Source organism: Cajanus cajan, chromosome 5 (assembly GCF_000230855.2).
Source record: "Cajanus cajan strain Asha chromosome 5, NIPB_CcT2T_4, whole genome shotgun sequence".
Lineage (NCBI taxonomy): Eukaryota > Viridiplantae > Streptophyta > Magnoliopsida > Fabales > Fabaceae > Cajanus > Cajanus cajan.
In genome coordinates, this window is record NC_138521.1 from 63,960,786 (window position 1) to 63,975,190 (window position 14,405).

Consider the following 14,405-nt stretch of genomic DNA (forward strand, 5'->3'; position numbering starts at 1 on the left):
TGGTTGAGTGGTTTTGGGGACCTTGGGACTTGATAAAATTTGCATGAAAAATAAGGGTTCATTAGTCCAAAACTATTAACTATTCACACACTAACCTATTTACACACCCTTTTGATTCTTACTATATTTTAGGGGTTAAAAATATATTTTCTTTTAAAACTAGTTAAATAAGTGTCAAAAGAGTTAAATCATTTAAGTAAAATTCATACTTATCAATAAACAACTTAGAATCATCATAAGGGACACTAAGATTAACATTTTCTTTCCATCCTATAAAGAACAACTAAAAACCAAGAAACCAGTTTTCACTTCTTCAAAATTCAATCATCAAAGTTACTAATGGACAAATCAACGAAATAAAATCGACACATGCAACAATATAAGATTAATCTACAACATTCTTTTACCTCAAATCTCTTGGTTCTCTTTAAGTTTTCTAAAAAATTTAAACTTATGAAGCTCACTTTTAAAAAAATACCTTATATATTTTTCCTTAACTGGTCAACTTTTAAAATTCTAAAGGATTTGGAAATTCTTAGAGTTTTACAACTATTAAACAACTAATCACAATATCAATTTAGTTATTAATCAATAAAATTAACAATTATAAATAAAATTTTACATTGTTACATTAATCATGACTTCATATTAATGAGATATTATATCTATTAAAATTTAATAATGCTCAAATTAAAATTTACTTTTATTTCATATTTTTATCTCATAAAGACGATAAAAATTATAAAATAAAGTGACAAAAATAAAATAAAATGAGAACCTAGAATGCAATTTAATTTAAATATTATTAAATATTAATTATTGTATCCCTTACATATTGTAAGGTCATGGTTAATATTATAATTTTAATGATCAAATTATTAAAGTCATGGTGAACATATAATAATAAGATAAAAATTACAAAATAAAAGTATAACCTAGTAAAAAATAGATATAGAATAACTAAAATCAAAGTTTATTTAATTTACATGAATTAAAAGTATATTGAACATTTTTTTTAACCTTTTAATTATACAATTATTTTTTTATCTCTAATATTATGACACTGTAACTTTTATGTGTTTAATAGAAAGTTAAATAATAATTTCAAGTATGTGATATTAACTTGATGTTTGTAATATTACATCGACATGAGAAACAACTAAATAAAATTTTAAAATTTTAAAATAAATATTATTTATTTATCTTAAAATAATAGATAAACATTAAAATTAGTAATTTTAAATTATAAAAATAAAATAAAATAAATATTTTTAAATTTTTAACAGATTAAAAATAAAGAAATTGTTAAGAAAAAAATAAAAAGCACTGATTTTAAAAACTAAAAGCATATTTAAACTAAAAAAAAACTCATAACTGAATATATAAAAAAAAAAAAAAAAAACTCATATTAGGATATAAAGAAATGTGTGAAAAATAATTTCGAATAAATTGTCTTCATTAAGGGTTCTGGATGCCCATGTTGAGCGCGTGTGTTAACGCGCCTGCCGTTTTTTCCTCGACCAGCCATTGCGTGAACCCGAAGCGGAACCTCTCTCGCTCTTCAATGGCCGCGTCCTCTATTCGAATCGCCGTCGTCGGTGATGTGGTAAAGTTCCCTCTTCCCACTTTCATTACCTTTCCAATTTCCAAACACAACTTTTACTTCACATGTTTGCTAACTTTGGAACGATTCCCTTTTTCTCATTTTGGGGTTTTCCGAAGCATGATTGCTGGAACTTCGAACAAGATTCGAAAGCACTTGAATTCCTGCAGGTACTTTTCTTCATTCCGCCCATTTCCATTTTTGCTCCCTGTTGATGAAAAAGCTTATGCATGTATTGATTCATTATATTCTGCTGCCAACCCACGTGCCCATTTGATTCATATTCCCTAATTGTGTGGTCTATGTTCCCTTTCATGTCCCTAACCTCGAATTTTATACACTGTACATGTTAACCTTAAATAACAATAATAATAAAAAAAACTATGATTATTGTAAAATTGTAATAAAAGATAGACTTATAGATCGAAATACTAATTTTGAACTCCCCAAGGGAGAAAAAAAAAACACTTGAGGCTGTTAGTTTTCATAGGTCGTACCTTGTTGTGAATACAAATTTCGTTTCAATTACTAAAGAGGAAAATGATTCTCACTTATTTGTTATTATTATTTTGTCCTTAGTTCTTAATAGGGGATTTTTTAAAATCTCTTTTAGAAATTTTATTGTGCTGAAGTAACCCGTGCAGGGTTCTTACTTCCAAACCCCAAAATGTCTCAAACACCAAAACTTAGTAGTAGGTTATTATTAGTCGGGCCAATTATATATTATCCTGCTAGAAAGTAGCTGGATGTTGCTGGAGTCTACTGGAGATTGTCATATTGGTTGTATGTAGTTAGCCATTTTTTAGTTTAATCGTGTGTTTTGCCGAAGTAAAGATATTCTTAAACTCCTATTTTTCTGCCACTTGGCCAACAAGTAAATAACAATGGAGTGTGATCAGGTTGGGGGTAGGTTTCATTCCCATGTAAACCAAAATAAATAAACAAGTACCCCTATTTTTCAAGTTTAAGAGTCTTTTGTTGTAATCATAAAATTGGTAAGATGCTAAAATCAACTGAGTACTAGTTGTCATTCAATGCAGAAAGGGTGTGAACGAAAGTTATATAAGATCCCAACATTGGTTAGAGATTTGGGAACAAAATGAGAAAGGAAAAAATTTAAGCAATGAAAATTAGAGGAATCAACATGAAAAGTTAGAAAATAAATTTCTCATCCTTTGCTTGCTGTCATGGAAACTCAAAGGCAAGCAAATGAAGAGAAAATTAGAAAATAAATTTCTCATCCTTTGCATATTCATCTGTCATTATTTTCTAATAAGTTGATGCAAGTACGTAATGTATAATACTACTTGTTTTGCTATTTTCTTTTCAGTTTTGAGCAATTGGTTTTGGTGACTTATGGTTTAATATTCCTCATTTATATTCTTCCTTGATTCCTCGCAATTTCCATACTAGATAATGTTGCTTTCACTCTTAATTTTCAATTTCGCAAAATTAGCTGCTCCAATTTTACCTTTTCCAAATAAAGTAACATGGCTTGCAATCATTTGTGATAGAGAAGCCAACAGTGATTGGAGTTGTTTCATTTGTGTATAAACGTCCAAATTGATTTAGTCATGTATGGTTTTATGCTGTGAGTTTCCATTTTGTTAATTTATGTTGTCATGTCTTTTCTTTAATTTATATTAACTTATTTAACAAGCTTGCAGATGTATATCTGATCTATCACTCTAATCTATACCTATTTTGAAGTGCAGCCAGATTTGGTGCTGTTTACAGGCAAGTTTCATTGTTACTGCTAATCAACCTATCGCACTACAGTGATTATTCTTAAATGCATTTAAGTGCCTTTGTTTCCTCACCGCCTATTTTAATCAATATGGAAATAGCTGGTGTACACCTATGAACAATCAGTGTCCATGTTGAAATTGAATGCCTTGGCATGGATCTGTTGCACTTCTAAATAACATGAGTGTTCCTTGTTCATATGATTTGCATTAATAACCAGAGACCTGAACAAATCAGCATGTCAGTGAGTGCCAAGTTTATGCCTTGTTAATTTATCGTTGTTGTATTACTTTTATGATTTATTATGATCAATATGTTATATGATTCATCTCTTTATTTTATACCTGTTTCCATCATTTTTCAAATGTCATGTATTAAATGTTCTTAGGTGATTTTGGTGAGGAAAATGTTGAAGTCGTTCAGAGTGTTGCAAATCTTGAATTTGCTAAAGCAGTTATATTGGGAAACCACGATGCCTGGTATACTAAACAGTTTTCTGGAAGGTGAAGTTTACATGTTTGTCTTGGAATCATTCTGTGTCTGTGTGGTTTCATTTCATATACTTTGTGGAAAGGTTCATGTTGTTAGATTCTTCCACAAGACTTAATAAGATTTTTTTTTAATTTAAAAAAAAATAATGGTAGGACAGTAAACTTGCAATGTATGTGTACAGTACATCTTTCATGTCCCACCACCCCCGTAAAAGGTTGCACACACACATAGACAATCCCATTTGTCCAAACTTGGTAGTACAAGTTTTATAGTATGTGAAATGTATAATTTGTTTGAAGTTTGTTATCTGCCCAGTAGGTGCTAGTTGTAAATGCTGATTTCTATTCCAATTGTAAACTAACACTTTGGTTCAAATATTAGCGAGGAGAAGGATAAAGTTCAGCTTCAGCTAGAATGGTAAGCTTATTATCTATAATGATTCAATTTATTCTGGGAAAATTTTCTTTGATCTACATTAATGTGACTGTGCATTTCAAAATCTCATCGATGTATTCTTGACGAAAACATATTTTGTTGTTTCTATTGCTGTTATGCTTACATAATGCTATGGATGAAATAACTCATTCATGAGTTTTATTAAAATAAAAAGGGCTATTTTTCATAGTTGATTAAAGGTTTAAATTTTAAAAGAGATTTTCAGATATCTATGATGACTTTTTTATTGTACCAAAAACTTGTCAAGTGTAGAGAAGTTACCAATTACTGAAGAAGAAAGCTGACACCTTTCTCAGCTTAGTTTTTTTTCCCAATCCCAGTCATGGCCAATTTCCTTATGAGTTCACTTAAAATGCTTTTATATTTTTATGGAGATCCTTAGAAAATTTATTGATAAATGAAACTATCATTGTAAAACTCAGCCTTGGTAAGGAGCATGTGGCTTATCGACGTTCAGACTTCCCTCTGATAAAAGTAAGTGTTGTTGGTGGACGGCCATTTTCTTGTGGGGGAAAACAATTGTTCCGGAAAAAGCTTCTTTCGGCAAGGTGTGTATGTAATGTAAATGAAGTAATCATAGACAATTTGATTCTCAAAAGGCTATAAAATGTATTTAATGCTTCAGCTTTCCACCTTAGCTTCTAATGCCAACAAAAAAAGTTATGTTCACCAATCACCACTTTGCTCTAATTACGTGACGACTTTGAAAAAATACTGTATGGTTTTTCGAACAGTCAGTCATAGTGTATGGTTTTTCTCTTAATGTATTTCTCTTGTCCAAGCTTGCCTTGCCCGTTTAGTTATCCATTATTGTGACGACAAATAGGCCACAGGAAAAGTAGAGTTAGATGGCCTTTTATGACTTGTCAAGGAGATCATATTATCTGGTGCTTTACTATTACTGTAATTGTCATGGTAGCTCAAAATCAATTCATCAATTCATCAATTTTGAGCTTTGTCATAGATATGGAGTCAAAGACATGGATGAGAGTGCTAAGAGAATCCAGAAAGCTGCTCTTGGCACACCAGAGGATCATTTTCTTATATTACTTGCACATAATGGACCCACAGGTGCAACAAAGCATTTCAATTTTAATATTAACTTGAATGATGCTAGTCTGTCAAATGTGATTCAAAGCATGACATTTGATTTTTAACTTTGTATAGGCCTTGGTTCTGGTGTGGATGATATATGTGGAAAGGATTGGGTATTTGACGGTGATGGTGATCATGGTGACCCAGGTAATATATTTACTATTCATTGCTTCGATTGTTATTAAAGTATTATCCTTTTGTGGTTTTGGCACTCAGCAGTCATGTCAACTGTCAAGGTTGTATTCCCCCCGCCCCCAAAAAAAAACCCTAATTAACGCTGAATAATTTTTTTCATTTCAAATGCTTGTGTATGTTCTTCCCACACATCAAATTATAGTAGCGCAGGCCTTTTTTCAGTTGAAAATTTATTAATGTCCACCCCATTTTGGGGTGGATTGGAATGAAGGGAGGAAAGAGATAGAAAGAAGAGGTAGAGAGAAAATAATAGATATGGTATGTGACGTGATGAGAAATGTAGGGAAAGATAGAAGGAAAAAATGAGGTAAATGTGAGTTGTAAGATTGTGAGATGTATGTTTATAAGTACTCTTTGCAGTTTTGGTGGACCTGGACCTTAAGATGCAATTGTCAAGAGTGATGAATATAATGCAATCATATAAAAATTGTGATACCGATTTTAACCTAGTTTAATTTGTTTATATGACAGATCTTGCACACGCAATATCCTTGCTAAAAGAGAACAATGAAGTATCTATTCCATTGGTTGTATTTGGTCACATGCACAAAGAGCTGGCATATGGCAATGGCTTTAGGAAAATGATTGTGGTTGGCGCTGATAAAACCATATACTTGAATGGGGCCGTTGTTCCAAGGATCAAAAGGTTGGGCGATGAAGACAAGAGAAACTTAGACGATGAAAGTGCTCTTTCCTCACCAGAGGCAAAAGGTACAAGAAGAGCCTTTACTTTAGTTGAGATTTCGGAAGGAAGAGTTGCTAAGATTGCAGAAAGTTGGGTCTCAGTTGTCGAAGATAGGACCACCTTAGAAGAAGAGCTAATACTATTTGAGGGCAGTTAAGTTAGGATCCTCATCCTCCAAGTTCAGGTTCTTGTTTCATTCACATGGATTTTAATGCATAGATAAATACAGCCAGGGGTGAAATATGCCTCGATACTGATTCCTTATCCAGATACATTGTATTTAATGTTAATAACTACTGTATAGACTTGACAAATGCCATATGATTTGATACTAATTCCTTTTCTAGATGGTGATTTATTACTTGCATCTGTCCTACAATTTTTTCGTGGCAATTCAAACGTGCAGGGTTCGTGTCATTATTTTGTTTCTACCATAGAGGACACCTATTGGTTTTGCTTGTCCTAGCACATTTGGATACATGTTAAATGATGTAGGTGGGTCTACTAGATTATCCAGGCTGTTCCATATGCCGTCATGGTGCCTATTCTTTTTAACCTGGCACTGTCTCATGCGGTGCCATTGTATTGTTCAAAATTTACTCTTTTGCAAGCACTGTACATAGGTTTGGACTTTGTAGTAGATCGTTTTCACGTTTCCTTTTTTCTTTCTTTTTTTTTTTCCTGGTCCCAATGACAATTGCAGTGCTTTGGCAGATGGCTGTGATCCCATTTGGTCATGAATTGCCTCCCATGACTTTTAGCTCCAAAGTAAAGGATAAAGAAGCTGTGACACTGAAGGTTGACCAAACTTTTAATGATTTGATGCTGCCTGTTTCCTCTCTCTCTCTTTTTTTATTTCCTTTTGATAAGTTACGAAAAGAAAATTTCACTCACATGAAAGAAATGACCCATTTCCTAGATTTCCTCGATTAACCACGCTATTGGTGAATGACATGTTACACGAATACAATTTACCATCATATTATATAGATTCATTTCTGTTGTTATTTGTCAACACCAGCAAAACCATAGTATCATCCTTCCTATCGTATAACAATGAGCAAGACTTAGATGTAATAGATGTTATTCTCTAATTAGAATTAGATTATTCTTTTTAGTAATATACATAAATATATACTATTATATTTATATTAAATATAAATGAATATTATTGTAGTTTGAAAGTTTAATTTTAATTGGAGAACAAGATTCATAATACCTATGATTATATTTGTATAATAATAATGTGCAGTAATATTATTTGGTACTGTCTTTTCTCTCTTGCTTTCTATGGTTTGGTGCACCGAATTCCAAGCAGTCTATGGGCTTCTTTTTTTTTTTACTTGTCTTGCTCCTTTACAGCCATTGGATAACAGAAAAGAAAGTGAAAAAGAAAGCTTAAAGTAACACTAAGCACTTTCTTTGGTAAAACATTGACGTTGATTCTGACCGTGCTAAAAATTGCTAATGACTTTATTGTAAAAACTTGGGGCACCATTTTATTATAATTGTGTGGTGAATGTGACAGCAAATGCCCCACCCTGTTGGCCTTATTTTAGTGTCCATACATATTTGATGGCTTTTCGGCTAGAATAAATTTTTAAAAAAATAAATTTTCAACATGGTGCCACCATGGCAAAACGTTGGACGTCAGAGACGTTTTCTTTATTACTGTACTACCATGGTAAAAATAATTTATTTCGATAAATTATATTTTAAATAATTTATTTTGGGATTTTTAAAAAATTATTCTGGACAAAAAAACCATATTTGATAATTGATCTATATACGTTTCTCATCAATTTTGAGAAAGCATCAACATTATTCCTTCATTTATTGGGATTCCTACTTTTCTACCAGTGGTCCCAACCCTTAAAGATTAGTCAATTAAGTTTCTCGTCACCTGCCTATCTAGCTTTTCTACCATAAAGCCAACATTTTGGTCTATTTAATATTTCCATTTTTCTGACAAGTCATTTATTTTCTAGAACCTAATTCTAACTTACCCTACGGTCTTAGTAGAGAGGGTTAAAACTTAACTTTATTTTGCTTCATTATCATCATTATTAGATAACTGCTATTAGAATTCTGAATTCTGTACATTATATTTTCTCTCATTAATTTTGGAGTTTTGCTGTTGGAGTTGAGCTAAAGCCGCAGCATTTATTTTATTGTAAACGTTATCATTTTCTGGATAAAAGATGATTTTATAATTTACGTACCAAGGTTAGGTTAAATACTGATAAGTAGGGTGCTCTCTCTATTTTCTAAAGTATAAGTTTTGAAAAAGATAATTATTGGAAGGTGTGTTAGTCTGAGTTATTGCATTTTATTTTCATATATCATTTTAGGAGAAATAAACATGATGATGCATGATATCTCATTTCCTGCACCCGTTGTTGGATTGGGTTTATTTCCCGTATCATATTATGTAATAACATAAAATCATTAAAAAAACTTATAAAGTTGTGATTCTGTATGTGAAGAATTATGTTAAATAATATTATTTTTGGTAGGAAGAAAAATGGTGCTAAGGATGAAAGTGAAATTGACGAACAATCAGCGTTCTTCTTGTCATTGCGGTGGGTTCATTCCACACCATCTTACTAATATCAAGTTCATCACTTGTAAAACTTTCTAATTTAGGAGTTGAAATGGTAGCTTTTATAGGGTTTATGACTGAAATTCTATCTCAAGCTTAAAGGAGAAATCAGAAAAAGTGTAGGTCGTGCATATATGTCTAACTGTTCCAAGCTTTAAAAATATTAATTGAGCCACAGCTACATGAGTTTCTAGTTATGTATTCGAATCTTCCAATTTTCAAAAAATACTTTAAAAGGTTCAACATAGTTAAATAATTATTGACAAACAAAATCAACCACTTCACTTGTTTCATTAATTTGGGCTTCAACCAAGAATTGAGCTTCCGTACTTCTCTTGGAAAAATAAATGTTGCGATAATAATAGCGCGATTCACCATAAACAACTTAGGTGTATTCCTTCAATCTTAATATTAACCAACCTTAGGTGTATTCCTTCAATCTTAATATTAAATGTTATGTATTCATTTTTTTTTTCTGAAAATAAGTGTTGTTTTCATTTTTTCAATGTAATTATATTAATTATTTTTAATAATATTTAAAAAGTACTATTATTATGTTGTATCATTTGCAACAAAAACAATAATAATAAAACTAATTTTGTAAAATTGTTATTCTTTTAGTTATTTAATAGTTTTTCTTAATTTATATAAAAAAAATTAAAAAAAACTCGTTATAAAAGGGATGAAGTACATGTTTGATTTACCATTTGGAAAAGCTAAACGTATGTTTAACTCAATCCACTCACACTCATCCTTTTCTGTTTAGTGCATAAAAATGTGTGTAAATTAATATTCAAACAGATCCAAAGTGTATAAGTCGTTCATTAATTAGTACTATAACTCTCTCATTATGTCAAAGCAGATTTCCCAACAGCATATAGCAAGTCATTATAAAAAGGCTTAGGTTGGTAATTTTGTATCAACATAGGAGGAGAGATGAAGAATTTGGTCAAAGTCAAAGTATCCATCCCCACAGCTGGTAAATCAAATGGGGTGGTTTGGTAAAAGTAAAACGTTGTTAAATTCAGCACTCCTATTTTTTATTAATTTTTTTCCTTAGGTACGTATATGTTGAAAAGTTGTGGAATGTCTATTAATAAATTTGTTCTTCTTCATAATACAAATACTACATGTTTAAAGTGTGTGGAATAATGCAGAATTTATAAAGAATTACGAAACGAATTTAAATATATTTAATTCTCTGAAAAGAAGAGAGATAAAGACGGAATGTCTGGTTTTGTGGGAGAGTTGGCCCCCTTTGTTTGAAGATCCTCTCTGCCACCTTTGACCGAATCTAGACCCTCTATGACTACGTCTTCATCTTTCCTTCTCCATTCTCATTCTCACACATTCTTTTTAGGATTAAATCAAATAAAAGGACATAAATTATTTTAAATCTTTTGCCCTACAATCTAATATACAGAATTTTTTACTGAAATAATATTTTTTTTTAAAAAAAATTACAAGAATGATCACTGTGCAGGATTATTTACCAAGATAGAACCATTTACTGTTGGGGAACCGAATTCTGAGCATCAAAATGTAATTTTTTTTGTTTTTTCAACTCAGAATTCGGTTCCCGGGGAACCGAATTCTGAGTTAGTTTTAAATTTTTTTTTTTCGTGTATGGGGCAAATGTGGGCTGATCTGGGAAGCGGAACGGCCCGTTCCAAAAGCAGAACGGGCCGTTCTGCTTAAAAAAACAGAGTGCAAATTCTGAATGTGAAACGGCCCGTTCTGCTTAAAGAATTTGCACTCTGTTTCTTTAAGCAGAACGGCCCGTTCTGCTTTGGAACGGGCCGTTCCGCTTCCCAGATCAGCCCACATTTGCCCCCATACACGAAAAAAAAAAAATTTAAAACCAACTCAGAATTCGGTTCCCCCCGGGAACCGAATTCTGAGTTGAAAAAACAAAAAAAATTACATTTTGATGCTCAGAATTCGGTTCCCGGGAACCGAATTCTGAGCTTGAACAGTAAATGGTTCTATCTTGGTAAATAATCCTGCACAGTGATCATTCTTGTAATTTTTTTTTAAAAAAATATTATTTCAGAAAAAAATTCTATATGTTATATAAATATAAAAATTATTTAAAAAAATTTATGTTATGCCAACATTTTATATTGTCAATTAATAAACATTGTAATAAATATAAATAAAATATAATTATTGTAAAAAGTTAATAAAAAAATTATTATATATAATAATCATTATTGAAAATTTTAGTATTAAAAAATAATTTCATTTCTTATTGACATTAATTAAATCCTTCAAATATACTAATATTTTATTTTGTAATTAAAGATTAACTTATCAGTTATGATCAAATGTCAACAAATACCCCATAAAGCCTTTCAAAGAGCGTGTTTTTATCCGATTCAATACGTAAACTGGTTTGAATTTTCAAATTTGTTATTTTCTCAAGTCATAATATTTCATCAAAATCGTACCGCAACTTTGCAAATGTATTGAAAACTAACTAAAATATCTAAGAAGAATCCTAGGAAATATTATAATTTATCTATAATACAATGTTTTACGTATTATTAATTATAAAAAAAAATTAAAAATGACATAATCATGTTGATTGATGTTTTTATAATAACATAGAACTGATCTTGTTCTTAACAGTGAAATAATCTTTTATTATATTTTTTTGTAAAACATTTGTTTACGTTTATTTAACATTTTCTATAATAATTTTTTTTATTATATTTAGTTTTAAATTTATGCTATTTTTTTAATATCAATTTCTTATATTCTAAAATTAGCTATTTTTAAATTTTGAACGTCAAGAATTCTTTTTACTCTTACTATCTCAATTCTTTATATTTTCATAATTCCATTATTTTTTACATTGAAAATTACTCTTTTCTCCTGTATCTTAACTGATGGCCCACTCTTATCATCTAATTTCTTAATTAAATTAGAGTAAATCAAATTACATCCTATGGTTTATTTTATCTTAAAGAATTATGCATTTGATTCTCAAATATCTCCTCTTAAAATATATAGTCTACCTATATATGTTAATTAAGAATATATATTTATAATTATAAATTATTTAATTAATGATTTTTATATTTTGTTTGAATTTAAAATAATTATGTATTTTATCTATATATAAATTAGAATATATTTATATTGAATGAAAACATTTTAAGAGTTAAAGTATTATTCAATATTCAACGATAATATGTTTAGAAGTTCTCGTTCAACAAAAATAATTTAAAGAATTTTTTTTAACCACTTATCTATTTGAACATATATTTTCATCTTATTTCTAAATAAATTTTATTTTTTCTTAAAACCAACAATGATTAAAAACTTACAATCACGATATAAATTATTTATCATAAATTTAAAAGTATAATTTATACATTAAAAAATATTTGTTACAAATTTTAGTTGTAAAAAATAAATGTGTCACATATATTGCATTCATTAAATTAGATATATGAAATAATTTTTGGTTTATATAAAAAAAAGAAGTAAATTCGATTTCCCTAAATAATGAGTAATTTTTCTAAGAAAGCGATAATTCATATTGTCGAGATATATTTATATCTATATTTATATATATATATATATATATATATATATATATATATATATATATATATATATATATATATTCACAATTTATTACATGGATATGAAAGTGTGTATTTTATCATGATATTAATTGTTAATATTTTTTATAACATATTAATTGTTATCTTAGTTATCATTTTATTGTATATCCATCAGACGGGTATAACTATGATTTTTATGTGTAATACTAGGAGACAAATCTAGTAATGGATTGTTCCATGGCAAATCATATCTTTAATTTAGTCTTATCCTCATCTGCATTCTCGTAATGCATTTCCAAATTTCCATGGACCCAAACCCATCTCAAATCACAATCTCTGACTCTCAAGGGCAACTTTGACTTTTCAGAACACTACCCTAAACCGGAGGTAAAGGACCTCACAAACGGACGCCATTATTCTTCTCTAGATCACAGTATGTGATAATACAGTTCATTTCAAACAGTTAAATATAATTAAAATATGAGTTTACATTATTATGGAACATAACGTGTCTTTCACGAGTTTACATTTGGGATAGTTCTTCAATCTTCAAGTTGTACAATGTTGAAATATTATTACTTACAATTCTTTGACACTCAAGCTAAATAAGAGTTAGAGAAGTGGACAGGATTCAAGTCATGTCTATTTCCTCTTATCAGGTTAGGTGGTCTTTGCTATAAAATATGAAAATTATCTATTATATGTAGGGGAAATTATCTTTAGGCAGAAAAATAAGGGACAAGAAATGTGAGTTATCTATAAGAAAAATTATCCTCAGGTAAGAGGATAAAGGAAATTGAGACTATCTCAAGATTACAGGAGGGTTTCCTACCCTTGTTTTGCTCAATTCTAATTTTAGCCAATTAGAATTTATCGAGTCAAACTAAACCTACCTCAGGCTGCTTTGGAACAACATTAAAAATATTCATATTTTTCTAATCTAAATAGTTAGAAGTTTTAAAAAAAATGCCAGCCAAAAATTACTTTAATGTCAAGTGAATTGTTTAAATCATTTATTTAAAGGTACTATGTTTTCTGTTTATTGCTTTTTACAATTTTTGTTTAGCTTTTTACAAGTAATTTTATTCTATTGACTTAATAATGATCATTAAAATTGGAGATCTCTTAAAAAAAATGAAATCTTAAATTGTCATAATCTTAAATTGTCATATAGTGATCCTTACAATAATATTTTTATTTATAATATTAAATATCAAACTTTAGATACATGTGTTAATTAAGTGATATTGATTTTTATCTTTTAATTCAGTTATTTATAATTTAAATTTTGTTTTGTATGTATAAAATAAACTATATATGAAAGGAAAAAATATTTTCTTTTTGTGTGATTTTAGTATATGATAGAGATTAATCACTATTTTCATACTAATATCATATAATTTGTATTATCGTGAGTTGATTCAAATGGTTCATAATCCCACCTGAATTTATATTTTCAATGATGTGGATTTGACATTTCTTATAATTATTAAAATTTTACTTTATAGACATATTTATTTAAAAAGATTTCTTATGGTCAAAGATAATTTTTTTTGATGATACTAATTACTAATTAGACAATAAAGTTGAGTCTGAAAATTTTTAATATACTATTGACTCAAGACATGACATGCTATTTTTTTTCACCTTTTCGACTTAAGAATACAATTTTTAAGAATGTGTGATTTTTTTTTTATGATCCTTATTATCGAACTAGAGTGGATAACTAATATGTCTTGTTATTTGAACAAGGTTCTATATGATCGATATATGACACCTAAATGTTAATAATCTTGTAATTCTTACGAGATGGTAACAGTAAGATTAATTCATAAATATTTATTTTTAAATAATATTGAATTCTAACTCATTATTAAGTAAATAATAATATTTAATCTAAAAAATTTAATATATCATTGACTTCCAATCAAATAATTAAGAGGGTGGAAGTTGTCT

The 14,405-nt window shown here is 29.2% G+C and overlaps 1 protein-coding gene across 2 annotated transcripts; it reads left to right on the plus strand.

The window, feature by feature from the left end:
- Positions 1-1,444: 1,444 nt before the first annotated feature.
- LOC109792784 (Calcineurin-like metallo-phosphoesterase superfamily protein) lies at positions 1,445-6,618 on the plus strand. Of its 2 annotated transcripts, none has more exons than XM_029270228.2 (9): positions 1,445-1,606; positions 1,723-1,773; positions 3,319-3,340; positions 3,738-3,828; positions 4,223-4,258; positions 4,720-4,845; positions 5,262-5,368; positions 5,465-5,539; positions 6,059-6,618. In XM_029270228.2, the coding sequence occupies exons 1-9, from the start codon at positions 1,472-1,474 to the stop codon at positions 6,427-6,429; spliced, it is 1,014 nt and encodes a 337-aa protein (XP_029126061.1). In that variant the 5' UTR covers positions 1,445-1,471; the 3' UTR covers positions 6,430-6,618. The 2 variants fall into 2 exon arrangements, with proteins under 2 accessions (XP_029126061.1, XP_020207803.1); XM_020352214.3 differs by having other exon boundaries at positions 1,446-1,606; positions 3,738-3,852.
- Positions 6,619-14,405: the final 7,787 nt, after the last annotated feature.